General features: G+C 29.0%; 11 protein-coding genes across 14 annotated transcripts; 6 read left to right on the forward strand and 5 right to left on the reverse strand.

Annotated features, from left to right (window-relative positions):
- Positions 1–1,541: 1,541 nt before the first annotated feature.
- On the forward strand, positions 1,542–3,970 carry LOC109599477 (cathepsin L). The gene is made up of 4 exons (XM_020015483.2): positions 1,542–1,682; positions 1,750–1,846; positions 2,695–3,048; positions 3,283–3,970. Exons 2-4 carry the CDS (start codon positions 1,754–1,756, stop codon positions 3,847–3,849), a joined length of 1,014 nt encoding a protein of 337 aa, XP_019871042.1. The 5' UTR covers positions 1,542–1,682; positions 1,750–1,753; the 3' UTR covers positions 3,850–3,970.
- On the reverse strand, positions 3,887–6,161 carry LOC109599476 (dihydroorotate dehydrogenase (quinone), mitochondrial). The gene is made up of 6 exons (XM_020015482.2): positions 6,073–6,161; positions 5,812–6,021; positions 5,563–5,762; positions 4,738–4,929; positions 4,331–4,683; positions 3,887–4,276 (listed from the first exon to the last, which is right to left on the reverse strand). The coding sequence occupies exons 1-6, from the start codon at positions 6,082–6,084 to the stop codon at positions 4,080–4,082; spliced, it is 1,164 nt and encodes a 387-aa protein (XP_019871041.2). The 5' UTR covers positions 6,085–6,161; the 3' UTR covers positions 3,887–4,079.
- A 172-nt stretch (positions 6,162–6,333) lies between these two features.
- On the reverse strand, positions 6,334–7,402 carry LOC109599467 (cell cycle checkpoint protein RAD1). The gene is made up of 4 exons (XM_020015473.2): positions 7,223–7,402; positions 6,928–7,169; positions 6,645–6,873; positions 6,334–6,585 (listed from the first exon to the last, which is right to left on the reverse strand). Exons 1-4 carry the CDS (start codon positions 7,292–7,294, stop codon positions 6,343–6,345), a joined length of 786 nt encoding a protein of 261 aa, XP_019871032.2. The 5' UTR covers positions 7,295–7,402; the 3' UTR covers positions 6,334–6,342.
- Positions 7,403–7,531: 129 nt separating this feature from the next.
- On the forward strand, positions 7,532–9,292 carry LOC109599453 (uncharacterized). Its single transcript, XM_020015459.2, has 5 exons — positions 7,532–7,786; positions 7,865–8,127; positions 8,180–8,395; positions 8,445–8,656; positions 8,707–9,292. The coding sequence occupies exons 1-5, from the start codon at positions 7,684–7,686 to the stop codon at positions 8,777–8,779; spliced, it is 867 nt and encodes a 288-aa protein (XP_019871018.1). The 5' UTR covers positions 7,532–7,683; the 3' UTR covers positions 8,780–9,292.
- A 148-nt stretch (positions 9,293–9,440) lies between these two features.
- On the forward strand, positions 9,441–14,548 carry LOC109599443 (uncharacterized). 2 transcript variants are annotated; one of them, XM_049965773.1, is made up of 7 exons: positions 9,446–9,539; positions 9,590–9,743; positions 12,920–13,041; positions 13,248–13,504; positions 13,578–13,796; positions 13,922–14,133; positions 14,326–14,548. In XM_049965773.1, the coding sequence occupies exons 2-7, from the start codon at positions 9,694–9,696 to the stop codon at positions 14,393–14,395; spliced, it is 930 nt and encodes a 309-aa protein (XP_049821730.1). In that variant the 5' UTR covers positions 9,446–9,539; positions 9,590–9,693; the 3' UTR covers positions 14,396–14,548. The 2 variants fall into 2 exon arrangements, with proteins under 2 accessions (XP_049821729.1, XP_049821730.1); XM_049965772.1 differs by having other exon boundaries at positions 9,441–9,743.
- LOC109599484 (tyrosine-protein kinase transmembrane receptor Ror2-like) lies at positions 10,050–12,888 on the forward strand. Its single transcript, XM_020015487.2, has one exon. It carries the CDS (start codon positions 10,352–10,354, stop codon positions 12,263–12,265), a length of 1,914 nt encoding a protein of 637 aa, XP_019871046.2. The 5' UTR covers positions 10,050–10,351; the 3' UTR covers positions 12,266–12,888.
- Positions 14,549–15,190: 642 nt separating the features above from the next.
- On the reverse strand, positions 15,191–18,104 carry LOC109599454 (pre-mRNA-splicing factor 18). Its single transcript, XM_020015460.2, has 6 exons — positions 17,915–18,104; positions 17,744–17,861; positions 17,533–17,693; positions 17,263–17,478; positions 15,911–16,123; positions 15,191–15,858 (listed from the first exon to the last, which is right to left on the reverse strand). Exons 1-6 carry the CDS (start codon positions 17,975–17,977, stop codon positions 15,610–15,612), a joined length of 1,020 nt encoding a protein of 339 aa, XP_019871019.1. The 5' UTR covers positions 17,978–18,104; the 3' UTR covers positions 15,191–15,609.
- Positions 18,105–18,156: 52 nt separating this feature from the next.
- Positions 18,157–19,556, forward strand: LOC109599460 (c-Myc-binding protein homolog). 3 transcript variants are annotated; one of them, XM_020015465.2, is made up of 5 exons: positions 18,221–18,238; positions 18,350–18,408; positions 18,489–18,539; positions 18,600–18,721; positions 18,797–19,556. In XM_020015465.2, exons 3-5 carry the CDS (start codon positions 18,516–18,518, stop codon positions 19,071–19,073), a joined length of 423 nt encoding a protein of 140 aa, XP_019871024.1. In that variant the 5' UTR covers positions 18,221–18,238; positions 18,350–18,408; positions 18,489–18,515; the 3' UTR covers positions 19,074–19,556. The 3 variants fall into 3 exon arrangements, with proteins under 3 accessions (XP_049821731.1, XP_019871025.1, XP_019871024.1); XM_049965774.1 differs by having other exon boundaries at positions 18,157–18,238; positions 18,350–18,539; XM_020015466.2 differs by lacking the exon at positions 18,350–18,408 and having other exon boundaries at positions 18,200–18,238.
- Positions 19,557–19,990: 434 nt separating this feature from the next.
- On the reverse strand, positions 19,991–20,906 carry LOC109599463 (prefoldin subunit 3). Its single transcript, XM_020015470.2, has 3 exons — positions 20,750–20,906; positions 20,278–20,675; positions 19,991–20,225 (listed from the first exon to the last, which is right to left on the reverse strand). The coding sequence occupies exons 1-3, from the start codon at positions 20,819–20,821 to the stop codon at positions 20,132–20,134; spliced, it is 564 nt and encodes a 187-aa protein (XP_019871029.1). The 5' UTR covers positions 20,822–20,906; the 3' UTR covers positions 19,991–20,131.
- Positions 20,907–21,324: 418 nt separating this feature from the next.
- Positions 21,325–22,970, forward strand: LOC109599456 (membrane-bound transcription factor site-2 protease). The gene is made up of 2 exons (XM_020015461.2): positions 21,325–21,469; positions 21,523–22,970. The coding sequence occupies exons 1-2, from the start codon at positions 21,395–21,397 to the stop codon at positions 22,915–22,917; spliced, it is 1,470 nt and encodes a 489-aa protein (XP_019871020.2). The 5' UTR covers positions 21,325–21,394; the 3' UTR covers positions 22,918–22,970.
- LOC109599457 (LYR motif-containing protein 2) lies at positions 22,831–23,414 on the reverse strand. The gene is made up of 2 exons (XM_020015462.2): positions 23,259–23,414; positions 22,831–23,202 (listed from the first exon to the last, which is right to left on the reverse strand). Exons 1-2 carry the CDS (start codon positions 23,295–23,297, stop codon positions 22,984–22,986), a joined length of 258 nt encoding a protein of 85 aa, XP_019871021.1. The 5' UTR covers positions 23,298–23,414; the 3' UTR covers positions 22,831–22,983.
- Between the last annotated feature and the right edge of the window lie 2,881 nt (positions 23,415–26,295).

Here is a 26,295-nt window from a genome sequence, read left to right on the forward strand (position 1 = left end):
AACTTTTAATTAATGATACGCAAATTGATTGGTTTACTTTAGTAATTTCATGATACTGCAATAAAAACAACATTATTAGCTATAACAAAACATTGACATTAAATGGCTTGGTAATATATGGATTATATATAAATAAATAACTTCATAATTTAGCAATGTAATGAAATTACAAATTTATACTAACAATTTACACATGTTAACATATATCTTTAAATGGCAAGTAATTACTCAAGTATCAGATATAAACTCTGTTATTTATTTATTATATCCCTGAGAAAATAATCTATCTAGAGATATATTTTTATAAATTAATACATTATTTTTTTTTTGTTTTACCCTCTCTATAGATTAATTATCATTCCTGAGACACAGTATCACAATTTCCGAAAGGAAACAATGTAAAATACATTTCACATATACAGAAAACATTTTTAATTTAATTTATACGTCATACATTGTGTGCTTACTCACAAAATTGGGAATATATGTCTTATTCATATTATGACTATTTTAACGAATATCGGTAAGAATGAGCTAAAACAATAATCTAATCGTCTTAGGCATAATGAATCATTATTTTTTATGATAAATAATATATTAGAACACATTTATGATTAATGTGTCGCACAATATTTATATAGATAAAATTTATCGTTATTCTTAAATATTTATAATATTACAATTGTATTTGTATAGTTTAGAGATGTACATTTTAAATTTTTGGACATACACACATTAAAATGTGGGATGATAGGTCTTTTAATGTTTAAATAAATACGATTCAAATTAGTTTTGTATGTTGTTGTTGTTTTTATTAGACACTTCTTTTGTATTATTCCATTCCCTGCTTATCGTATTGGTTACACTTTTTGTTATCATGTGGTAATATTATTTTATGAATTCGCCAAAATATATGCAATGGTATAATTATAAACTAATATGTAGGTCTGTATACAAGAAGCTGAAGCCTTGTACAAATTTCCATAATGGTAAAGAATTAGGGCTAAAAATACGCAGGTGTCTCAGTTCTACTACCTGAGTAAACCACTGCCATGCTTAAGTTAACTCCTTAACTATTATCCATGACAGGTATACAAGTTATAACTTGTTATATGAAATAGTAGAAATATGTTTAGAATTTAGAAATCGGTGTCCGTAAAAAATCTTACCTTCCTACAGATGATTAATAATTAGTTTCTTATTTCCCGAAAAAGTATCCCATAGGATTTTGACACTATAATTTACCTAGTCAAAATATATTTCTAAGACACATCTATTCTAGAAAGACATCTTTATTCTAGACTTTCCAGTCATAGACTTAAGATAAACATGTAAACTTTGATGTTTTCCTGTCATTCAAATTTAGTTTACCTCTTTTAAAATGGTTTTATAATGCGTATAATGTTTATGCTGAACTGTTTATAGTACTTAATAGTAATAAACATCCCATTACTGAAATTACGTCTCTATGTCGTCTTTGCACAGATGTCTTAATGTTTTATTAGTAAATCATCTGCGCAACGGTTCTTTGTGGGAGGGGAGACTGACCCAACGCGGAACAACGGTCATATGATTTACTGCAAACACAAAGAAGATTATTGTTAGCTTTTGAGTCGATGAGATAGTTGTGAATCAGTCGCAAACTAATCGTTCAACGGTGTAGTTCGACAGGAAGCTAATTGGTAAGTTATTTTGTCTATGTTTTTTTGGGTTTGTCAATATTCGTTAATATTTTTTGATTAATTTCAGAAACATGAGGGCTCTAGCGATTTTCTGCGTTTTAATTATTGGGACCCAGGCCGTGTCCTTTTTTGATCTAGTTCAAGAACAATGGACGTCTTTCAAGGTTAGTAAATATTTTGATTGACTGTTCGTAAAATGTACTTAAAGTATTGATTTCTGCGCGTCAGCGAAAACCGTAAATAACAGTGAATTTATATTACATTAAATATTTCTGGGAAATGTATTTTTGTAACAATGTACGATTTATCTTATATTGCATCATTTATTTGTTTCATTTAGCCTTAAATAAAAACGAATATTTTTAACATACAAAATGTATATTTCACTTTGTTAAAAAATGATGTCCTTGTATAAAGGTTTTTATTATTATAAACATACATTGAATTCATAAGCAGAGGGGTTTAAGTGAGAAGTGCACTTTTTTCTAAATATTTTAAATTATTTTTCAATGATTTTAGTAATTATTTTCTATATTTTTATAGAAATGTTCGTATATAATTTTTTAATACATTTTAATACATCATTTTTATGTCCCATAATCAATATTGAAATACAACTACAATACAAAATAAACACATTTTTAAATATATTCATATTTAGAGTCAAGGTAATTTTAAACATTCAGTATCCGGTCACGTATTTTTTATATTTTTCACTCAAAGTACTTGAATATGCTTTTAAAATATAATAAATATAAATGGGTGTAAATATTATTGTTCAAAATGTGAATAATAAATATCATATTGCATTTCCGCTTCAAATGAATCATCTAATAAACACATCAGTGTTACACATTAATTTTTATTTAATAGCTGAAAAATATGAGATAATCACGCATAAACTATGATGTAAATATTCTCTCCCTTGAACGACTTGTACTTATGTAATATAAAACTCATGTTTTTTAAATAGTTTTCTACCGATTTTCAAATTATTATTATTATGTTTCAGTTAACACATAAAAAAAAATATGAGAGCGAAACAGAAGAGCGCTTCCGTATGAAAATATTCATGGAGAACGCCCACAAAGTGGCCAAACACAACAAAATGTACGCAATGGGTTTAATTCCATACAAATTGGCCATCAATAAATACGCAGATATGTTACATCACGAGTTTATCCGCACCGTTAACGGTTTCAACAAGACCAACGCTCTTTTGAAAGCGGGAGATTCACATGATGCTGTAACTTTCATCCCACCAGCCAACATCAAACTCCCAGAATCTGTTGATTGGAGGGAAAAGGGAGCTGTAACGCCTGTTAAGGATCAAGGACATTGTGGTTCGTGCTGGAGTTTTAGCGCTGTAAGTAACATTTATGCATTATCGTTAAGTCTATTTGGGTTAATTCAATCAATTATTTGTATTATCTATAAACTTTTGACTTGAGATAAGGCTAGTCAATGTTTATTACTTATATTGTTTATTAATGTTCACGATAACTAGTTATTTGCATGCATATCATTAAAATAATGAAATTTTGAAATATTGATACATTTTTTAAAAAATTTAATATTAATTCCTTTCATCTTATTTTAGACCGGATCTTTGGAAGGTCAACATTTCCGCAAAACAGGTAAATTGGTCTCACTCAGTGAGCAAAATTTGGTGGACTGTTCAACCAGATACGGAAATAACGGATGCAACGGTGGTTTGATGGACAATGCGTTCAGATACATCAAAGACAATGGTGGTATTGACACTGAAGAATCTTATCCATACAAAGCTGAAGATGAAAAATGCCACTACAAGCCAGCCAACAGCGGCGCCACTGATCGTGGATTCGTAGACATCGAATCAGGAAATGAAGAACAGTTGAAAGCTGCAGTTGCCACAATTGGCCCAATTTCCATTGCTATAGATGCCAGCCATGAAACATTCCAACTTTACTCTGATGGAGTCTACTATGATCCACAATGCAGTTCCCAAGAATTAGACCATGGTGTTCTTGTTGTTGGTTATGGCACAACTGAAGATGGAGTGGACTACTGGTTGGTAAAGAATTCTTGGGGTGAAAGCTGGGGACAGGGAGGTTACATCAAAATGGCCAGAAACCGCGACAATTCCTGTGGAGTTGCGACACAAGCTAGTTATCCCCTTGTTTAAGTTTTGATTTTTAAGTTTTTGTGAATGTCAATTTATTAAAAAAAAATAATGTTAAATGGCTGTGTACCATTGTATATGCTCAATGTATTACCTGCTAAAATAAAAAACAATTTTTTACTTATGTTTTATTTATTTATTTTGCAAAAAATTTGTGTACATCATGATCCTAAATAAAATTTACATACAAACTGTATTTATAAAAATATTAAAATTTCAACGTTGCGACTTAATCAAAATTTAGCATCCCTCCCCACAGCCTCAGCTATACTTTTTAAGCCATCTTGTTTCAGGAGATCGTCTAATTCGCTTTTAATTTTTGTGACAATTGGTGGTCCATCATAAACCATTGATGTATAAATTTGAACAACAGAAGCTCCCGCTTTAATTTTTTCATAAGCATCTAATCCAGTTGAGATTCCACCCACGCCTAATTAACAAATACATGTTAACATATATTTAACATTTGATGGATATCATATACCTATAATTGGAATTTTACCCTGGGTAAGCTCTCTCATCTCGGCAATCATTGTGGTTGACATATTTTTTAGTGGTTTGCCACTTAATCCACCTGTCTCTTCTTTACTTGACTCATTCATCAACGAATCAGGCCGTTCCACCGTCGTATTTGAGATAATAAGACCATCAACCGCACAATCTGGTCTCATCAGAACTTGAGCGATATTTCTTCTTTCTTCAAAACTTAAATCAGGAGCCAATTTAATAAGTAGAGGTGGTTTCTCTTTTAAACTGTTTCTGGCGCTGACCGCTGCACACAGTAACTTTTGAAATATTTCTTTACTCTGCATGTTTCTCAAACCAGGAGTATTCGGACTAGAAAAGTTTTGTCACGAGATCGTATGTAAATGGTATGTGTGGATAACAAACCTGCTTATATTTATTACTAGATAATCAGCAATGGGGCCAAACTTTTTAATGCCCAAAATGTAATCATTTATAGGATCGGGAGACAATTTATTTTTACCTAAGTTAACACCCAATACACCATCAAAGCCCATTTTTTTAATCTCTTTTATTCGTTCATAGACAACATCATGACCATCACTGTTAAACCCATATCTAAAATTTAACATGTATAAAATAATTATTGTAATTGCAGTATTAGTGTATTTATAAATAATATTAATGATATTCAATCAATTTTCTTCACTAAATAGCAATGTCAATAATATTCCATATAAATAAATTATTATAAGTTATTAATTTCCAAATTGAACATTTTGTAGGCTTGTTTTGTAAGGTTTTTTAGTTTTGTCTTGATATCATACAGAAATAAAACAACAGCAACACAACTATTAATCTAAGTTAATTAAAAAATTAATATTTTTTTATTAGTTAATAGATAATTTATTTTTATACATTAGATCATCCAATTAGATTTAAATTCTGAATAATTTTAGTTGTTCAATAAAATTATTCCAGTATTATCAAATACTTATACATCAATGAAACAATAAAACTTAAATCTTACAGGCAATAATAGATAATATATTTTTATTCATTAGATTATCCAATTAGATTTAAATTTTGAATAATCTTAATTGTCCAATAAAATTATGCAAAATAATTATACATTAATTAAACAATGAAATTTGGTAAACTTTAATTTCAACATGACAATACTTTGGTAAAAAGAATTAGTATTGTTAAACAAATGAATATAAGCTTTGTCATCACATATAAAGGGATTACCTATTTATTACAGCTTTGTCCTCATTAAGTCGGAAAACTCTTGGTTTTTCATTACCTGGCTGTGGAAGAGGTGTTACAGAACCTATTTCAATAAACCCAAAACCAATGTCTCTCAACCCAAGCACAGCTTCCCCATTTTTATCAAATCCTGCTGCAATACCTAACGGATTTTTAAATGTTTTGTTAAACAATTCAATTTTCTGAAATAGTATCAGTGTATTTTAATTTTGACAAGCAAATTAAACAAACCAATGAGTTTGGGTCTTTATATACTGCCTTAGGTAATAATCTATGCTTGCTGCAAAATATTGCCAAATTATGTGCCTTCTCTGGGTCTAGTAAATGTACAGCAGGCATCACAACATTTTTGTAAAAACCGTCTTCGTTTCTGTAAAAGCTAATTCCTGCGTATGTTGTATACGCACTGGCAGTCAGAATGATCATGGAACGCAATTTTCTCTAAAAAGATATAAACGTACATGTGCATGGATGTTAATTAAATATACTTACTGCTGAATTCATTTTGTATTGTACTTCAATTTGAAATGTTTACGTAGTTATTCTTACGCACAGACGGTACAGACTACCAACTGTTTTAGGTTAGAATTTGGTGAAGTTTTAGGAAATTTTGTTTTTCGGGAATATTTGATTTTTAACTTTTGAACTACACTTTCATTACCTTTTTTGTCAAGAGTTTTGAAAAAAACTACCATTTATATTTGATTGGAAACTGCTTAATGTGTGCATTTATGAAATAAAACAACTTATTATTAAAATAATTTAGCTTATATATTGGGATGTAACATAATACTCAACATACATTTGTTTTTCATCAGAATTAATAACTAATTGTAAACCAAGTAGACCAGATTCTCCTGTGGATATTGCAATCTTATTTGCATAATGCATTACCTTAAGTATTTGTCTTATATTAGAAAAACTATATGTTGCAGTGACTGTTTTTTTACATTGAAACATTGTAACACTTTCTGAATGTTTGGATATATTTACTTCAGACTCCCCCTAAAATAACATAAATAAATAATTAATTAAGTAATACAAATAAAGCAATTAATACTTACAGCAGTACCAGAGGTGCAAATTGTAACATAGGGGGGGTCAGGACTAATAGTTAGTTTCATTTCATCTGCTGAATTGTCTAGTCTATTTAAGATTTCAAAAAATATATCTGCATTTATAACAACCTTATTTAAATTGCATTCATCAGCAAGCCCAATATCATTGAAATCTTCTACATTCATTGTGTGTATCTCACAGTCAACAGTTATATTTTCTTCTGGATGACTTATTCTACAATTATTTTATAATTATTTATACTGCAAATATTCAAATGAAACAACTAACAATAAACTTAATGGTGACCCTACACTTTTATATGAAAGTTTTAAACTAGGATTTCCATCATCACCAAAAATATTTAGTACTTCAGTAAGTGTTTTCAAGTTTATTTTAAACATAATATCTTCTTTATCATCTATTTGATACATTGAGAATAAATTGCAAGGCACATAAGCAGAAGTTTCAATACATTTCATTTCTTCCAAGGTAACTTTCAGTCCCTGTTCCATAGGACGTATAATTGAAAACTGAAAACGGATAAATAAAAACAAATGAAATTATCTAATTGTAATTGTAATACATCTTTGAATGAAATCGATTTAAGAACATTATGTACAATTTTGTAATCTGTTATTTCTGCACAAAATAACATGATAAAGATTAAGAACTTCAAAGTAGAACTTGTTTTCTTGAATATAACAACAGACACATCAAAAACTATATACACTTGAAGAACGTTTTCAAAATCATAATAAGAGTGAAGTTTGTTTCCTAAGATGAAAACATTATAGATATACAAATATTTGCTCTAGTAATATTATCATAATTTACTGTCAAGATTATCTAAACAATAACTAACAATTATTCTATTTTATTTTGCATAGAAAGAAGGAAATATTATCATATAGTATTTATTACATGTCTATTTTAGTTGATGACAAATGATATTGGCCGACCTGCGCAGATTTCAAACATTGTGGAAGAAGACAAGTAACCACTAATAAGAAAAATTTTCTTAAAGAAAGTAATACATATTGGAAAATGGCAAGCATGGAAGGCAATAATAGAAGGATTACCGAAAAAATCGGTTTTATTGGTGGCGGAAATATGGCCAAAGCTATATGCGAAGGCATAGTTTCTCAAGGTATATCTATTTATTTAATAGAATTATTCATATTATCAATTTTGTACACTAACACATATTCTAAAATTTTTTTTAAAGGTCTGATAAGTTATTCGCAAGTATATGTATCAACGTTAAGGTCAGAAAGTGTGGATGTTTGGATACAAAAGGGGGCAAACGGTACTACTTGTAATGGAACTGTTGTTGAAGAAGCAGATGTCATTTTTCTAGCAGTAAAACCTCATATTCTTCCTGAAGCAATTGCTAGCATAATGGATTACAACAATAGAAAAGATAAGCCTATGAAGTCAAAATTGTTTGTGTCTGTACTGGCTGGTATTACAATTTCTCAGCTTGAGCGAGTAAGTGTACTTTTTTTGGCTTCCTATTACACTGAATGTACATAACTTTTAGGCATTTGCTTTTATGGAAAATAGGATAATTAGAGTTATGCCAAATACTCCAATGATGGTGGGTGAAGGATGTACTGTATTTTGTCCAGGTCAAAGGGCTACTCCTGGGGATATTATATTGGTGAAATCAATACTGGAGGTTTCTGGTGTCTGTAAACAGGTGCCAGAATCCTTAATCAATGCAGTGGGAGCATTAGCTGGTAGCGGACCAGCTTATGTAAGTAAAATGTTATAAATGTTAGAGCAAGTACAATAATATTTTTCAGGTTTATTTGGTTATTGAAGCACTAGCAGATGGGGGTGTGAAAATGGGAATTCCCAGAGAAATGTCAGTACAATTTGCAGCACAGACTGTTTTGGGAGCTGCCAAAATGGTATTGGAATCTGGTAAACACACTGGTCAGCTGAAAGATGAAGTTTGTTCTCCAGGAGGTACAACTATTACTGGAATCCACGCTCTAGAAAGAGGCGGTGTTAGGTTCGTATAAAAATATATTAAAAATCATTTGGTACAATTTTTATTTCTAGGGCTGCACTAATAGATGCCGTTGAAGCTGCTGCTAAAAAATCGGCGGAATTAGGTGAAAAGAAACCCCAGTAATAATGTTAACAAATACTTAGTAATATTAGATATTCCAAATAATTTTATTAGTATTAGATATGGATCATTGTCAAAATAACTTAATAACTAAGGACAGTAAAATTTTATTTATCATTTTTTTTAATTATTTGGACATTAAAAATCATCTTCACATATCAGACCAAGTGTTTTATACCATCTATTGTTAGTAAATTATGGAAACACAACCAAAATAATGAGTATGTATCAATATCTTGTACAATTGGTACTTACAATTAAGAATGCTTGAATGACAATACATTATAGATTTCAATAATATCTTTAGGGAAAGTAAATGTGGCAATATGAAATGTCTTAAATATTGTTTAACCAATAATCAGTATAATCTAGTAATATCATTACATTTTCATTCTTTCATTATTGTTAACACATGTGTAATATTTGTATATATTATTATTATTAAGACATTTAAGCAATATGTGTATAGGTAGACTGGAAAGTTTGTTACAAATAAATATTATTTAAAATCTAAAATGTTTTTTTATCAAATAAACTATATACTAAACTAATAAATTTGCGCACATGTTTTTATTTAAAATAAATATTGTAAAGTAATAAAGAAAAAATAAAATATATTTAGATATAACTACATTTGCATAATAAACGAAAATACGCAGATATTTACCTGGAAACGCAATCTAAATTTAATTATTACATCATGTTACAATAAAATTTGAAACAGAAAGTTTTATGTTATTGTATGTTGACATTGCATAATATTGTATGACACTTACATTTGTTTAATTAATTTTTAAATTTCTATTTTAATAGGGTATTATAGATTTGGTAAATCAAAAATTTCTTAGACATTTGTGCTACGTCCAACTGTCAATAACCTAACAAAATAACCTACATTTGAGACAATAATAATTTTAATGTGTTCAATGATTTTTTGTGGTTTTAAACCATTCTTTTTAAATACGGGGTGAGTATTATAACCTATATAATGTGTATCAAATAAACTTGTCATGTATTTTAATATATGTATACTTATTCTATTAATAAATAAACTATACTATTAACTGCTTTAAAATGTGATTGTTGTACTGTTTTATATGATATAAATTGGATACTTGTTAACTCATTTAACAAGATAAAAATATATAAAAATAAAAACATGCCTACATTTTTATTATTAATTTAATTATGAGTATTGACTGTCTATTAATAACTAACAATAAAATAAAATAATAAACTAAAACAAATTCAGAAATTTAAAAATAATTATACAATTTTAATTTTCTTTAAATCTATTAAAACTTGATACTCAATGAACCTTTATTACAATCTTAGATTTGTTTAGTTTTATATGAACTAGTTGTAATGTAATCTATCAATGTATTAAAATAAAATTCAAATCTATTAGAGGTGTTTTCTGGGTGGCACCCTGTTAAAAATGGCAACACTGTATACTACTGTCAAATGGGAATTTATCGATGTCATTTCAGTACTCGATGTAATTATTTATAAATATACAACATGTTCTTGTGTTAAAATGACATAATAGAATTAACATATTATTAAAAGTCAAATATGGTGGCAGCTTTGTTATTATTATTATTATTTGGAAATTTGCAACGAGGAGATGGACAAGGTTTCTGCGGTCCTTATAACGGTAAAATTTGCAAGAAATATGTTGATAACACGAAAAATGTGTGGTACAATAACTCCGGAGGATACGAAAACGAAGAAATTACAAGTAAATTATGGCAAGAAATATTAATAACTTATGAAGAGCCATGTAGAAGTGCTGCAGAAAATTTACTTTGTACCTATGCTTTTCCTGAATGTAATGTTGATCAACCCTTGCCTTTGTGCTATGAAGACTGTGTAGCTGTTAAAGAATTATTCTGTTATAAAGAATGGGCATTCATTGAGGAAAAAAAGAAAAGTGGTGTTATTATACAATCCAGAGGACATTTTCGATTACCTGATTGTAATGAATTGCCTAAACATAATAAAGAGTCTAAAAATGTGACATGTGCTTATGCAGGTTTGGTTGATATGAAACCAGATGAGGTAACTTATGATTGTGTGAAAGGCCGGGGTAGATTTTATCAAGGAAAAGTAAACATGACCAGTAATGGAATACCTTGTCAAAGATGGGATTCACAAATCCCCCATTCTCATAATTCACCTCCAAACATATTTCCAGAGTTAAAAGATTCTGAAAACTACTGTAGAAATGCTGGAGGGGAGGAAAAACACCCATGGTGTTTTACAACTAATTCTGAGTTTCGATGGCAGTATTGTGACATTCCAAGGTGCTTAAACTCATCTGTGGAGGATGGTGGAAATAAAAGAATTGTTATGGACAAGTTTTTAAATCCAACTTCAATTATTCTTTTATCTTCAGCTGGTTTACTTTTAATAACAATGCTTCTGCTCCTTGTATTGGTTGTACAACAGGTATATCGTCGTCATCATGTTCTTGGATACAATAGTCCTCAAACTGAAGAAGTAAATATTGATTTGGATAAATTGCCTAGCAATGTAGCATATCATCGACATGGAGTGGCATTGAATCCAAAATTAGAAAAGTTAGAATTCCCCAGAAATGACATAATTTACATACGTGATTTAGGACAAGGAGCATTTGGAAGTGTTTTCCAAGCTAAAGCTCCTGGTTTAATTGCTACTGAAGAATTTACAATAGTTGCTGTCAAAATGTTAAAAGATGATGCATCTGAGGATATGCAAGATGATTTTGAAAAAGAAGCTTGTCTTTTGGCAGAGTTTGATCATCCAAACATAGTGAAGTTGTTGGGAGTATGTGCTGTAGGAAGACCAATGTGCTTACTATTCGAATATATGGGTAAAGGAGACTTAAATGAATTTCTTAGACAATGCTCACCAAGCAACTATGTTGTGCGCAGTGTTGTTGATGGAGAATATCCAAATAGAGAAATTTACAAAGATGTTCATTTGACCCATTTGGATCAAATAAATATTGCACTTCAGATTGCTGCTGGGATGGTTTATTTATCAGACAGGAAATTTGTGCACAGAGATTTGGCTACAAGGAATTGTTTGATTAATGAAGAAATGGTTGTTAAAATTGCTGATTTTGGGCTTTCTCAAAAAATTTATTTACAAGATTATTACAAAGGCAGTGACAGGGATGCTATCCCTGTTAGATGGATGCCATTAGAAAGTATTTTGTATAATAAATATACACCTGAATCTGATGTTTGGGCATTTGGAGTATGTTTATGGGAGATCTTCTCCTTTGCATTACAACCTTATTATGGAATGACTCATGAAGAAGTTATAAAGTACTTAAAGGATGGCAATGTTTTACAAAGCCCAGATTCAACCCCTGCACCAGTATATGAAGTTATGAAAGAATGTTGGGCACAGAAACCAATTGACAGACCTACATTTCGAACAATCCACCAGTTGCTTACCAATATCCATACAAACATGCTTTCAATGCCAAATCATTAAATTTTTATCCTTAATATTAATGTAAAATGGAATATACTATATAATTACAGAGCTATAAATTTATTATTGTATGACAATAATAGTCACAATTATCTCATTTTGTGGTTCAATTGTATTGTATGTTCTATTAATGAAAGTAAATGTATCTAATTTTTTGTGATACATGTCATGTCCATATTTTATGAATGTTTTGTGTAAGTGAAATTTCCTTTAGACTGGATGTATTCATTTATAATAGGAATAAGGCTAAAAGACTGTATTTTTTTCCAAAAATATTAACAATGATGTCTAATTATTCCAAGTTTAGTATTGTAATGAACATTTTTACCTCTCCACTGTTTCATGTGATTTTTATACAGGGCATAGTAATGTATTTAATGTTTCTAAAATGATAAAGTAGTCAATATGGTGTAAAGAAATTGAAACAGTTTGCAGCTCACTTGAAACATTAAATAACATTTTTCATGTTCAATTTATACTGTTGTTGACAGAATTTCGTGTTTATTAAGTTCCTTTTATATTCATCTGATTCTACCAAAAATTAGGTTAAGGTTTTAGATAAAATTTGAAGTTTAGTTTTATATATTTTTTAACGTTTAAATAAATTTTGTATTGAAATTCAATTTTGTTTGATTATTTGAAATTTTCTTTCAGAAATGTTAATTTGATTAGAACTAGATTATATTCGAGTAGTCCTGGAAAAATTTCAAAAAAAATTGGTTTTATTGGTGATGGCAGTATGGCAAAAGCCATTTGTAAAAGTATTCAAGGAAGAGGTACGTTAAATATTACTTTTATTCAGAGAAAATCTGACGAATTCAGTTAATATCAATGTACTAAAACACTTTTACATAAAAATGGACAAATAGTATATTTTCATAGGCATTCAGTTATTTTTAGTAAAAATTATTTGAAAATTCAGTCAAAGAAATTAGAAAAAAGGACTCGACATAGCAATATCATGCTTATTTTTTATTTGTAGGCTTAATAGACTATTCTCAAACATATGTGTCAAGTCCCTATATTAAAAATTTGGATTCTTGGAAGAAACTGGGATCAAACGTGACTACGGACAACGCGGTTGTTGCGAGTGAGGCAGATCTGATTATTCTTGCTGTAAAGCCGCACATGCTTAAAGAAGCGATTGATACCATGTCGAAAAGTTCATTACAAAGTAAAATAAAAAATAAATTGTTCATGTCTATTTTAGCCGGGTTGACAACAAAACATCTTGAATATGTGCGTAAAATTTTTATCAAGTTAAAATATAGAATTACCTAAATTTGTATATTCTTACCTTACATTATTTTAGATGCTATGTAGATTTGAAGGTTCTCGAGTGGTTAGAGTAATGCCAAACACCCCAATGCTTGTAGGTGAAGGGTGTACGGTATATTGCGCCGGCTCAACTGCCACAGAAGACGATTTAACTTTGGTGCATAAAATTTTAGAAGTAACCGGAGTATGCGAAAAAGTGCCGGAACGAATGATAAATGCAATCGGTGCTGTATCCTCCAGTGGACCAGCCTTTGTGAGTAATTTCGCTACATTTATAAATATTTAATTAATCGAATTAATTCCGTAAAATGACCGACATTGAAGTTAAATAATTTTCAGAAATATTTAATTAATATTTCGTTTTTTCATTAATTATAGGTATATTTATTTATTGAGGCATTATCAGATGGTGGAGTAAAAATGGGTTTACACAGGAAAATGGCAACAGAATTTGCTGCTCAAACTGTCATGGGATCTGCAAAGATGGTACTGGAAACTCAGAAGCATATGGGCACATTAAAAGATGAAGTTTGTTCTGCTGGTGGTCAAACTATAGCCGGGATCCATGCTCTGGAGAGAGGAGGTGTAAGGTAGTTACTAATGCATCTCACATTAAATATTTAAAATGCATTGTTTTATTTCAATATTCTAATTATTTAATTAAATAATATTTCTTTTCACAGGAAATGTTCTTTGAAACTATGTGGGAAGAACTTCAAAGAGATTCAAAGAACATTTCCATGTTAAAAACTAAATTAGGTAATTTCTAATAATTTAATTAGGGGTGCCGTGATGGACGCTGTTGAAGCCACTGCACTTAGGGCGTTTGAGTTAGGAGAAGAAAATAAATAACTAGCAGGCGAAGTTCTTCATGTATTATTTATATTATTAAGAACAAATTTCTGTTTTCATTATCTGCTCTTTAAAATTAGAAAATAAAAAAATGATAATCAGTATTTATAGTCATTAACATGTATTTTAGAGGAATAAAATATTTTTTTTGTGGCTAGTATTATTATATTCATAAAACACATGCGAAATTAAGCGACCTGTCGATATTTATTATATATTAAACTTGATGTATCATGAATGATGAAAGATAAGATATTAATTTAATCTCTATTAATTTCAACATGACTCACGCTGTTGTGGATCTGGCAAACTTTTGTATGAGATATTTAAAATGGAACCAACAGTTTATTTTCTTCCTATAGCAGTTGTTTATTTTTTATGTGCATTTATAATGACAATTCTATTTGAAAAAGGAAAATGGCAAACAATGAGCATGCTTAAAAAAGGTAAGAACATGATTAATAATTAAATAAGTTATTTTTAGTTTCAATAAAATACTTTTTAGGATATTACTTTGTGTTATGGAAAGGTTATTACATAGGAATTCCACCGAATCTCATTGAAAGTGGTAAGATTATTAATATTTAATTATTTAACCTCAGCACTAATTTTGAAAAACAACTCATTACAATAGCAAAAAACGTATTGTAGGTGATTGTATAACAGTACTGAGTGACATTTATCAAGGAAGATTTTAATCTACAACTGGTTTAATCATGAGATTAGTTTACACTGAAAGAATACTAAGCATAAGAAATACTCATATAAGGTACAAATTAGAATAAAAGCAGTATATAAATGTAAATATTTAATAATTAATAAAGAATATCTATGAATCCACACTTATTACACCAATAAACTGTTTTCAATGGTATACATAGTTTTAAGCTTTAAACAAGAGAATTTTCAATAAAATTCGTGATTAATTAACTTGTTTAAGATAATAATATCCTAATACATATTATGGTCACAAATCTTGTGTTAGAAAACTCAGACTGATTTTAAGTATAAGTAGTTCATAATTCATCTCGTACCTATTGATATATTCTAAAAATTTATTATTGTACATGCATGTTATTCATCAAATAATACTATGATTGGATTCTACAACCTTCAGGTTAATTAATTGGAATGTGAATAAAACTTATACAATGTAGAAACCACGTTATATTAATTAAAAATAATATATTTAACAAAAATAACTTATTCTTACATTACTTAGTTGTGCCAAATGCCTGGTACTCCACACACCTTGATGGATCAGTTGGATAGTATTCTTGACATTTAGTCATTAGTCTTTTAAGGGCTTGTATATATTTTCTTTGAGTTTCGTCATTCATTACGTGCGCCACATTTTTGGAGAAAATCTTTTCTCTGCCTGTACGGGCGTGTATACCAACCATGGTTACACCAATTGGCCAAGGCGCATTACCAATTGCCATTTGAAGGTAAGCATCACTAGCCTTAAAATTTAAACTATTTTATTTATAAATATTTAATACCATTAAATTTTACCTTTAGATAATTACGATTAAGAAGGTGGACTACAATCTCAGTTAAACTTTCCAAAATATCTTCTGGTAATGTGAAAGACTTCAATTTTCTAAGTAATGGTTTAAGATAATCTTGAGTTTGTTTATGAGTTGCACCGGCCAGCTTTCCTTTGGTACCTGATTTTTCCTCCGCTGATCTATTCTGCAATTGTTCGCTCCATTTCGCCAATATTAACTGAAATAGAAAATTTGAGAAAATTAAGTGACTCTTCGATTTTGTTCTGAGACTTGAGTTCCTATTTAGATTTATCATGAAAGTTGAGAACTTTCATAGTAAGCAGTATTATTATATATTATTGTGACATTTTAGACATACATGTAAATGTAAAAAAGTTTGATATCAATTTAAATTAATATTGTATCACGCAATATGTATTTTTCACGGGGTAAATAATTTTAAATATCAATATATTGACGCATTATAAAAAATTGAAAATTATGTTGATTAATTTATTTTTTAGATTTTTATACATATGTTTTATAATTATATGAATCATATAAGATAGAAGTGAGGAACTAATTTCAAATGATAAATAGACATTATCATCATTTATCTAATCAAACTGTGTAACAAAATCTGAACAGTTGTTGAAAACAATATGGATATATGTTCCATTTTAGTTACTTGCTTTATAATTTCTGGTACAATCCTTGGGATTTACACTAGTATTAGAAGATTTTATTTAACACTACAAATTAAGAAATCAGGTTTGGCAATATTACAAAATAACATTTTTGTGTAATTCTTATTATTGATCGTTATCATAATATTTAATATTTTAGGACGTCTTATAACAATAACACCCTTGGTAGCGGCATTAATCGCATCGAGACAACAAGAAACAAGGCGATTATGGGTATCACCAGCCACAGGTACTTTTGGAAATAAGAAAATATTGATTTTAATATTGATAATAATTCATAAATTATAAATATTCATTTTAGGGTTACCACCCCCTCCAGCTTATAATTCACAATCAATTCCTCCACCAGCATATACCACACAAATTGAAGGAATACAATCAAATGCTGAACTTCCACCACCCTACTCTACCAATTCTAGTGTACATGAAATTTAATTTAATTTTGAAAATGTATACATTTTATAATATATTTAATGTTTAAGTAAATAAAATAACTTATTTACAAAACTCCAATGAAATATTTTAGAATAATCAAATTTTTATTCTTAAATAAGATATTAGAATTAAATATGCATATGCATATAAGTTATATTTTGCAAATGATGAGATTAATTTTATGATTTTTTTTTAAATAACTGTTACACACATCTTATAAAAAATAAGAACTTACTTGTATAAAATGTACTATGACTGTCATATCATGTTCCTTATCTCCTCTACCCATCTTTTTGGCCATTTCTCCAATTTCTTCATGACTTTTAATAACTTCCTCCTGCTTACTTTTTGATTTATTGTCCAATTTGGAGTCATCAGCAGAAGTTAATAATTCATCTAAATAAGCTTGATCCACTTGTTCCATTGCTTCTTGAAAATCATTTCGAAAGCCCTACAAAAACAATATATAGCATATTCTCAAATTAAAATTTATTGTAATCATTACTTTATTGACTTCAGGTTCTAATAACTCTAGTTTTCTTAATCTTTTAAAAGTATCCAATTCTGTTTCACCAAACAATATTATGGGCTCTCCCCTATCACGCAGCCTAGCCATGACTTCTTTGAATGGTAAATTACTTTGAACATCAGCCTCAGATGCAGAATCTGAAAATTACAGTGAGGAGGTGTGCTTTGTACAAATGATATTGCTTTACCTGTGTTTGAAGTTGTCACTTTGTTTGTTTCCTCTTTGACTAGAGAGTATTTTTGATGATATTCATCTTTTTCTTTAGCAATTAGTTCCCCTCTTTTAAAGTATTTCTTATCAGACCCCTACAAAACTAAAGAGTTGATTTCAAACTAAAGCAAATTACAAAATTACAGACAAGTAGTTCCTTCTCCTCCAAGAGTTTTCGTTTTCTTGCAATTTCTGCCTTTAATATGTCCATTGTGGTTAACTTATGTAAAGTATAATAATCATTAAAATGCCTACGATATTAATAACAAACAAAAATTATTGTGTATTTAAAATTCGACGATGTATTCAATTAGGTTAAGGTTATTTATTTATTTTCTTCGTTTCCTATTTTTCAGTGTCGCCAACATAAAAAACATCACTTTGATGTATACTTTTGACAAACAAATAATTTTACGTCAAAATCACCTAAAAGATTACAGTTACGGAAATAACATTAAAAAATTTTAAATTGGTGAGTTAGAAATAAAATATAAATTTTAATATGCCAAGTTGTTCCGACTGAATCGGCAGCCATTATAAAATAACATATTTTTTTGAATTTCCGACAACGAAAAACTTACAGATTTTTTTTCAACATTCGATACCGCTGTCATACCATATTCCAAAACCGGAAAATAATTTGTAAGTGGGAACACAGAATATCTTATCCGAGCAGAAAGATTTCTATCTACAACATTATAATCATTCGTAAATACGCTTAGGTGTGCTGTTAAAACTTGCCAGTGAAAATGACTACAAACCAAAACTTCAAGGTGAGATCTGTATATACATTACGTTAGTTATACCCTATTTGTAATAATATTGTAATTTAGCCGTCCGAAGGGAAACGTGAGGAATTTAGAAAATACCTAGAAAAAAATGGGGTTATGGATGCCTTAACAAAAGTATTAGTTAGTTTGTACGAGGAAGTAGAGAAGCCAGAAGATGCTTTACTGTATCCTTTAAACAAAAATTATTCATATTTTCTTATAAGATATGTATCATATACATTTTTCTTAATTATGTACAGTTTTATACGCGACAAGCTTGCAATCCAAGCTGGAATTGAAACCTATGACCAGCAATCTGAGAAAATTAGGGAGATGGAGGGCAAAATAACGGAACTAGAAGAAACTATAGTGCAATTGAAGAATGCAGCTGCAGAAGCTGAAGCTACAGTTGCTGTAGTAGAAGAGGGTGCAGAACCAGAGATGGATCCAGATTTCCAGATATCACCACCAGAGGGTGAAACTGAAGCAGAGGCACTTCCACCACCAACAGAAAGTACTGAGGCTCCACCGGAATAATTTTTAATTTTGTTTACTTAACTTTACACAGCCAGAGTTTATTTTTATTTAGAGAAATACTTTATGTTCCTTTTCTAATATACGTTGTGATTACATTATTTTAAGTTTTTGAAATTGATTTGTTGAATGTTTGTTTTCTGTTTTAATTAACAGAGGATTTGTTAATTTTTTTTTTACGTTTTTTGACCACACACTCTATGAGTAAATTAATACATTCCTGTTAGATTCTAGAAAATAGAATAATCAGTACTTGGCCTTATAAACGAACTTTCAAAATTGAAATGTTCAAAAGTTGTTTCTTGATAAATATTCTTGTACTTTTATGCAACCATTATCAATAGCATTTTAGCCTAATTTATATGCAGGTGTTTCTAAGGAATATTTATCTAGAAAAAGCTTTGGTAATATAAGCATTTGTTCTGTACCTATTGAAATTATATGGAGAGTATTATCTTTTTCACTAAATATATTAATGTGCAATTATGTTTTGTTTGTTTTTTGCCATTATATCCCTTGGTCATACCAAATTACAATTATATGCTTTTTTAAACCCTTTGATATATACGTAAGTTTTTATTAATATCAAAGGGATTAAACTTTAAATATAAAATATTAAATAGATGTATGAGAAAAAAATCTTAAATAAATTTAAAAAAAATGGACTAGAAAAAATATATTAAATAGGATAAGCTAGGGGAAGGTCTTACTCTGATGTTAATGATTCTCATATTTCCATTTTAGGTTTGTAAATTTTAAATCTTTTAAATAAATATGACGACATTTGATTGAATTTATATTTTTTATAGAATTTTTTTATGTGAAATGTAGTTTTAGGTATTAAACAAGTTTGTTTAAAAAGTATATTTATTAACTAAATATTTGATGCTTAATATAAATTGAAATCAATTCAATAATAATGACAGAAAGTATATAATTTTTATTCATGTATGAGGTTTAAATGATTAATAAATATGTATGTGGTGTTATTAAAAAGCATAGTTATTAAATGCAACACATATTCAAAAATTAAAAAATTGATAAATAGTGATTGTTTTGAGTTATTTGCTGGCTGCTGCTTTTGCTGCTTGGCGTCTTTTTACATCCCAATTAAAAACTCTTGCCATATTTACTTCTGTAGTTGTAAACTGATCCCTAAAATGAAAAGATTCATAACAATCAATAAATACAATTTGGAAATAACTACCTTAAAAAGTCAAGGTCATGCTCGACATATCCTAAATTTCTTGTAGCAGCAGAAATATTTTGAGAGAGTAATTTCTTGGCATCCTCCAGTTCATATTCAAGCATGACATTCGCACCTAGCCATAAACATACATGTTCTGTAGGAGGCACAAGTGCTTTCGCAAACACTTGATCACTTAATAAGAATTGAGTTTCAAATTCATCTTTTTGTTGTTCAAGTTTTTCAATTGTACTGAGGGATCGTTTCAAATCAGGTACTTGACTTAATAATCGTCTCTTCTTAGCCAACAAATTAATTTCCATTAATTTGTACTTTGCATGTTGGCTGTCTAATTTTTTCAATGCCTCGTCCACGTTACCATTATTTTCAGCTCTTGCCATATATGAATCTACATCTTCCTGTAAAAATAAAATTCATAAGGCCGATTGAGGTTAAGAAAGATATTGGAAAACATGTGAAACAAGAAACTTACTACAAATTCGGCTTCTGGGATGCCAGCATACGACTTCTTATCTCCAAGTTCTGTGTTATTCTTGTCTTCCATGATAATAATATTCCGATAATTAAACCAGAGGACTTTTACGAAATTAAATTGAGTACTGTCACAGAGAAGAAGAAGAAACTGTAAAATTCTTTAGGTCTCTATGGATAGCTATTTAACATACAGACATCCAGTTTAATAGATAACTACTGTATTCTGTATTTATGGTTCAGAGAAGGGCCAATAATTTTATTTTCATTGAAAAATTTTGTATTTTAAAAATCAAAAGGTATCAAATTTCAACTTCAAATATTCAGCATGGTTGACCTATATAACCACTACATAATCAGTAAGATGCACTTAGCTTTAATTTTATCAACAGCATATTTATTTTAATTTTATAAAATAAAAGAATCTCAAATTTTAAACTCAAGTAAACAAAATATCTATGGTATAGTATTCTATCTTTTAACATTTTTTCTGTGGTCAAATTTGATACTAGATGACGCTAAAAAGCACAAGGTTTTCTATGTTCAGCGCAGTCTGACCAACAAAAACTATATATATTATCGTCAATTGTCATATTGATTGTTAATTTAAAATATAATTTATAAAATAATTGAATATGAGCAAAATATGGAAATGTATCTGAGTTTAGTTGTGATTTTTATAATCTATTGTATCTTATTATTTTTTGACATGTTTTTTAAAGTACGTATTACATTTTGTTTAATAATTTTAAAACAATAGGTATTTGTTTTTAGACTTGTGCACATTATCCATACATTCGATTTTTGGACGGAACAGGATTTAAAATTAAACCACTACAAATTGACTGGACTACTAAAGCTTTCAACAGGCTTTTAATTAGATTTGGCAACAAACATCCATGGTTTTGGGAAGTTTGGTTTACATTAGGGTTGTATGTGAGCTTGGTCCTCCTTCCTATTTCAACTTATTATCTATTCACTTCATTCTTTCAAAATTTTAGTTCTTCGGTTTCAAGTAATGTTATAACAATAGAGCCAATTGTTCCTGGAATTAATTTACCATTATCTGAGCTGGGTTATTACAGTTTCAGTCTAGTTTTGTGTAGTATAGTTCATGAGGCAGGCCATGCCTTGGCTGCAGTAAGGGAAAATGTAAATTTAGAATGTGTGGGAATTAATATAATCTTTATACTGCCAATTGCATATGTAATACTAGGAACAGAAAAATTATTCTCTTTAAAAAATAATAAGATTTTAAAAATATTATGTGCAGGGGTGTGGCACAATATTGTGTTAAGTTTGGTAGCTTATTCATTATATTTGTTACTGCCACATTTATTTTCATTTGTTTACCATGTTAATCAGGGGGTGACTGTAACTCAAATTTCAAAGTTTTCGCCTTTACTTGGACCTCGAGGCCTTAAAGTCGGTGATGCAATAACTAAAATTAATGATTGTGAAGTTTATAATGAAGAAAGTTGGGTCAATTGCATTAAATCAATACACACTCGAAAATCTGGTTTTTGTGTACATACCGATATCGTTCATGATTTAGATGAAAGTATACCTTTAAAACACCTTGACAATGGATACTTGGATTGTTGTAAACCAGATAAACAAAATTTCTGTTTTGAAAATGTGGATAGTGTTTCTTCAGATGGTATTTTAAAGATGCCTAGCCATGTATGTTTGCCAGCACGAACAATTGTGGAGAAAACTGTCCATTTTTGTTCATTTGAGCCACATGAGTGCCCTGACGACTTATTCTGTTTTAGACCACTAATAGAAAATTATACAAATTTGTTTAAAATTGTAAAGAGCGATAATTCAAATGTTATATATTCTGGGCCTGTATTAGATGTATATAGAACAGTTGATATTTCTCCATTTATAATAAACCTCATATTTAATACTACTTTCATAGCAGATGTTACTATGAAAGTTTTGAAATATATAACTATATTTTCTTTGGGTTTAGCAATTATCAATGTAATACCTTGTTGGTTTATGGATGGTCAATACATTATAAATATTCTAGGGAGTATTGGTTTATTAAATAGTCTAGGCAAGAAGAAAACACAATTGTCTGTATTTTTAATAACTACTTTATTTACATTTGTATTAATCTTTCATTGTTTATTTAATTTATGGAAAATGTTAGCTTCATGAAAACAATGTTTGACATATTTGTATAAATAAATTTTAAAGAGTTAATTAATTAATTAATATTACCTATTATTTTGCTAAACTTAAACTATTCTCAAGTTCCCTTAAACATCTTTCACCATATTTTAAATACATTTTAATAGTTATTTCATCAGTATGATGTGCATTCATCCTAAAATCCCTTCTGGCCCACTCCTTTAACTCTTGTTGGTGGCTTAGTTCAGGTACTTGTCTTATTGCTTTAAATATTCTTCTGTATAGATTTTTTACTTCTTGTTTCAAAATAAACTAAAAAGGAGGTTATGTCATTCACCTAGCCCTAAATATTCGTGAAAAAGAATTACATGTTTCAATGATAAAATAGGTTTCGCTGTACTAGTCATTACTTCACATACGGTTGTCCAATAGATTTAATTGTAGTCAACAATAAATTATATAATTGTTATTGAACAGTAGTCACCTGTATCATAACAGAAAGGACAGAGACGGACTAACAAAATTTTAAATTTTCAACTACGGAGGCTGCGTCATAATAGATAAAATATATATGTTTATTATGTTTTTAACAGTTATTTGTGGACACCGAGTAATAATGTTGATCAATTTTTTTTTTCTCAAATGTTATGACCAAAACTAAAATAAAAGGTCATATCTATGACATAGATCTATGAAATAATATGAAAAATAATTTACTAAATATAACGACACTAAAATACTTACTTAATATTGCAAATTAATTATTTTTTATCCTAATTAATTGTGTAATTATTAGGGTTGTTAAGTCCGTGCTAAAGCGAACTTGACTGCGTCAAATGCTTAAAATTTGATTTATCTGTATTCTTTTTTATAATACAGCACTGCCTTCACGTCAAAGTATCTGAAGTCAGTCCTCACCATAGAATCTTCAATAATCTTAACAGTAAATAAAAATTGGTTGCCCCAGATGAGCTACTTCAATGATGGAGCACCATGCGTATGAGCATTTGATCATGTCAAATATTTTGCTGAAAATTGGGATGTACTTACATCTTTTAATAATTATGGTACATTAATTTTAAAAAACTTATTGAAATCGACACGCTTCAAAATTTCCATTTGCCCACAAATTTAAAGAGAATTTTTGCTAAAAATCTTCTACAAATTGAGTGAGAATAGTCCATTGAAATAAATACTGATACTTTTCTCTAAACATATGGCTGGCTTTACAATGCAGTAATTATTAATTTGCCGTGATATTATTCTTAGTTTTTCCTCAAAATTCTTTTAGAAGTACATAGTATTATTTTTAAAAAATTATTTTTGAGTTTATAATTCTTTATTTTGTCTCATGTAATGAAAACGTATAAATAAAAAATATGCAACTTATTTGTTTTTTAATAAATATTTTAACCTTAATCCATACCATTATTTGGTTAATCCCAACATTTAAAGTAATTGACCCTATTAATGGGATAATTCGCCCACCACGGGGTATACTTTTCAATCTGTATAGACCTGATAAGACATTCTGTATACTATATCAAAAAAAGATAAAAGATATTAAGTCTAGCTTAAAGTTATTTTTTAAAATCCAAAATGCTTATATTTCTAATAATGCCTTCATAGGCAATTTGTTAATATATAATCGAACAAAAAAGACGTGTTTTTTATATGTAATTTTTTCATTAAAGTAGCTATTATTCTTTAATTTTTACCTCTGAAGTGTGTTAATTGACAAGCACATAATGATGATGATGATTACTTACGAAAGTGTGAAATTTCGTCTACAAGCTGCAATTGTACACATTAGTCCTAGTAATTTATAATATTTAAATATAGTTTAAAAATAGTCTTTATTATTAGCCACAATTTTCGATTTCATTTTTCTACATAAGAAAGCAAATTGTTATCAAATATATTTCTGTCCATGAATCGGTTCGTGTGTTCAAACGATGAAAGAGCAGAGAGGCACAACGTAATTCGTAAACTAATTTCAGAAATACACAATTTTTCGAGGTTAGTTTTTATTTGAGTTGACGATAACATGTTATGACGTTAGAATTATTAGTTATCGATTTTATTTTATAGTTGCATTTCACCGGTGCCTTTAAATTTCAATTAATAAGGGGAAACTATTGCAATCTCGACTTATTCCTCTCAGTTTTGGTAACGCGGAATAATACTTTTTCTTATAACGTGTGGTACAGTTTTACTGCGAGCCATTAGGAAATAAATATAAAAAGCAAAAAATAACAAATAATCGAATGAAAATCACATGGAGTTCCTATAATTTTGTCTAACGAAAAATAAAAACAAACGTTATATAGACACAATAATAATTGAAAAAATAATAAATATTAGATATGTTGGCAACGAATTCAATCAGTACTGCTCATATTTTTAATATATTTTAAGTTCTTATAATTATGCATAATCTGCGTCTACATTAAAATTATCGATCTTTTTTGTCTGATTTTGAGAACTTTTTTTTGAATTGTAAAGCATGTAATATAATAATAATATACATATAATGCATACTGACAGACAAGGAATCATACTAGCAAATTTTTTATAACAAGTGTAACTACAGCATTGAATTAAGCACATCCTAAAATGGATAACTACGTAAAAAAATTATGAATATTCATAATTCTGTAGAAAAATTAATATACATATTCTTTTTAGGAATGTGTTTTATGTAGTAAACTATTAAAAATAGAACAAATTATTTTATTTTTCAAAAACATTGGAATATTATACTAATAACGTTATGCATATACCAATACTCTTAATACCCAAATATTATTTACTTTCCCCAATCCACCGTTCGATTCTATGAATTTATTTTATATCTTTCGCAAACTCGTATTACTCAATTGTTTTGGAGTGATTCATTAATTTTACCACGACGTTTTTTAAAATAAGATAATTTGTGCTATTTTTTAAAGTTTATTCCAAAGACTACTTAATTAAAAAAATAAATTCTTAAGAAGAAAATGATTTTAAATTTTTTCTCAATTATGAATATGCATAATTTTTTATCAAATTTGGTATATATCCGTTTCAGGGGTGCCTAATTTGCTTGCCTGTAGGTTTTGGTTTAAGGCCAAAAAGAATGATACACGGACAAAAAATACAATTTGTATGTATAAATGTGACACACTGTAAATAATTAAAACGAACCGCAGGATAAGTGATGTTTTTAATCCTACACAACTATCACTGCTAATACGGATCTCCAATTTAAAATTAAAAATTGGATTAATTAATCCGGTGATTATTGAATATTCGGTCATAATTACGGTGCGTACATTTGTCGGAATAAAAAAAAGGAGTGAGGATTGTGATAAAGCCGGTGGTCGGGCTCGTGCCTGTTACAACATTCGCTGCTGGTCGTCGTGT

The sequence above is a fragment of the Aethina tumida genome, chromosome 3 (assembly GCF_024364675.1).
Source record: "Aethina tumida isolate Nest 87 chromosome 3, icAetTumi1.1, whole genome shotgun sequence".
Classification (NCBI taxonomy): domain Eukaryota; kingdom Metazoa; phylum Arthropoda; class Insecta; order Coleoptera; family Nitidulidae; genus Aethina; species Aethina tumida.

What these genes read in the sequence shown, in the direction of transcription:
- LOC109599477 (XM_020015483.2), top strand. Translation starts at nt 1,754, where the DNA reads ATGAGGGCTCTAGCGATTTTCTGCGTTTTAATTATTGGGACCCAGGCC. An exon ending in AACAATGGACGTCTTTCAAG is followed by an intron (nt 1,847 to 2,694) that starts GTTAGTAAATAT and finishes ATTATGTTTCAG; the next exon opens with TTAACACATAAAAAAAAATA. An exon ending in CGTGCTGGAGTTTTAGCGCT is followed by an intron (nt 3,049 to 3,282) that starts GTAAGTAACATT and finishes ATCTTATTTTAG; the next exon opens with ACCGGATCTTTGGAAGGTCA.
- LOC109599476 (XM_020015482.2), bottom strand. An exon ending in GACAAAGCTGTAATAAATAG is followed by an intron (nt 4,930 to 5,562) that starts GTAATCCCTTTA and finishes GTTAAATTTTAG; the next exon opens with ATATGGGTTTAACAGTGATG. An exon ending in GGGTAAAATTCCAATTATAG is followed by an intron (nt 4,277 to 4,330) that starts GTATATGATATC and finishes TTTGTTAATTAG; the next exon opens with GCGTGGGTGGAATCTCAACT.
- LOC109599467 (XM_020015473.2), bottom strand. Translation starts at nt 7,294, where the DNA reads ATGTTATTTTGTGCAGAAATAACAGATTACAAAATTGTACATAATGTT. An exon ending in AATCGATTTCATTCAAAGAT is followed by an intron (nt 7,170 to 7,222) that starts GTATTACAATTA and finishes ATCCGTTTTCAG; the next exon opens with TTTTCAATTATACGTCCTAT. An exon ending in GGGTCACCATTAAGTTTATT is followed by an intron (nt 6,874 to 6,927) that starts GTTAGTTGTTTC and finishes AAATAATTGTAG; the next exon opens with AATAAGTCATCCAGAAGAAA.
- LOC109599453 (XM_020015459.2), top strand. Translation starts at nt 7,684, where the DNA reads ATGGCAAGCATGGAAGGCAATAATAGAAGGATTACCGAAAAAATCGGT. An exon ending in CAATTTCTCAGCTTGAGCGA is followed by an intron (nt 8,128 to 8,179) that starts GTAAGTGTACTT and finishes CATAACTTTTAG; the next exon opens with GCATTTGCTTTTATGGAAAA. An exon ending in CTAGAAAGAGGCGGTGTTAG is followed by an intron (nt 8,657 to 8,706) that starts GTTCGTATAAAA and finishes TTTTATTTCTAG; the next exon opens with GGCTGCACTAATAGATGCCG.
- LOC109599443 (XM_049965772.1), top strand. Translation starts at nt 9,694, where the DNA reads ATGTGTTCAATGATTTTTTGTGGTTTTAAACCATTCTTTTTAAATACG. An exon ending in CCATTCTTTTTAAATACGGG is followed by an intron (nt 9,744 to 12,919) that starts GTGAGTATTATA and finishes ATTTTCTTTCAG; the next exon opens with AAATGTTAATTTGATTAGAA. An exon ending in TAAAAGTATTCAAGGAAGAG is followed by an intron (nt 13,042 to 13,247) that starts GTACGTTAAATA and finishes TTTTATTTGTAG; the next exon opens with GCTTAATAGACTATTCTCAA.
- LOC109599484 (XM_020015487.2), top strand. Translation starts at nt 10,352, where the DNA reads ATGGTGGCAGCTTTGTTATTATTATTATTATTTGGAAATTTGCAACGA.
- LOC109599454 (XM_020015460.2), bottom strand. Translation starts at nt 17,977, where the DNA reads ATGGACATATTAAAGGCAGAAATTGCAAGAAAACGAAAACTCTTGGAG. An exon ending in AGTGACAACTTCAAACACAG is followed by an intron (nt 17,694 to 17,743) that starts GTAAAGCAATAT and finishes TGTAATTTTCAG; the next exon opens with ATTCTGCATCTGAGGCTGAT. An exon ending in TCATAGTACATTTTATACAA is followed by an intron (nt 16,124 to 17,262) that starts GTAAGTTCTTAT and finishes TTTCTATTTCAG; the next exon opens with TTAATATTGGCGAAATGGAG.
- LOC109599460 (XM_049965774.1), top strand. Translation starts at nt 18,516, where the DNA reads ATGACTACAAACCAAAACTTCAAG. An exon ending in CTACAAACCAAAACTTCAAG is followed by an intron (nt 18,540 to 18,599) that starts GTGAGATCTGTA and finishes ATTGTAATTTAG; the next exon opens with CCGTCCGAAGGGAAACGTGA. An exon ending in AAGCCAGAAGATGCTTTACT is followed by an intron (nt 18,722 to 18,796) that starts GTATCCTTTAAA and finishes AATTATGTACAG; the next exon opens with TTTTATACGCGACAAGCTTG.
- LOC109599463 (XM_020015470.2), bottom strand. Translation starts at nt 20,821, where the DNA reads ATGGAAGACAAGAATAACACAGAACTTGGAGATAAGAAGTCGTATGCT. An exon ending in TCCCAGAAGCCGAATTTGTA is followed by an intron (nt 20,676 to 20,749) that starts GTAAGTTTCTTG and finishes TTATTTTTACAG; the next exon opens with GAAGATGTAGATTCATATAT. An exon ending in CATGACCTTGACTTTTTAAG is followed by an intron (nt 20,226 to 20,277) that starts GTAGTTATTTCC and finishes TTTTCATTTTAG; the next exon opens with GGATCAGTTTACAACTACAG.
- LOC109599456 (XM_020015461.2), top strand. Translation starts at nt 21,395, where the DNA reads ATGGAAATGTATCTGAGTTTAGTTGTGATTTTTATAATCTATTGTATC. An exon ending in TTTTTGACATGTTTTTTAAA is followed by an intron (nt 21,470 to 21,522) that starts GTACGTATTACA and finishes ATTTGTTTTTAG; the next exon opens with ACTTGTGCACATTATCCATA.
- LOC109599457 (XM_020015462.2), bottom strand. Translation starts at nt 23,297, where the DNA reads ATGACTAGTACAGCGAAACCTATTTTATCATTGAAACAT. An exon ending in CTATTTTATCATTGAAACAT is followed by an intron (nt 23,203 to 23,258) that starts GTAATTCTTTTT and finishes CCTCCTTTTTAG; the next exon opens with TTTATTTTGAAACAAGAAGT.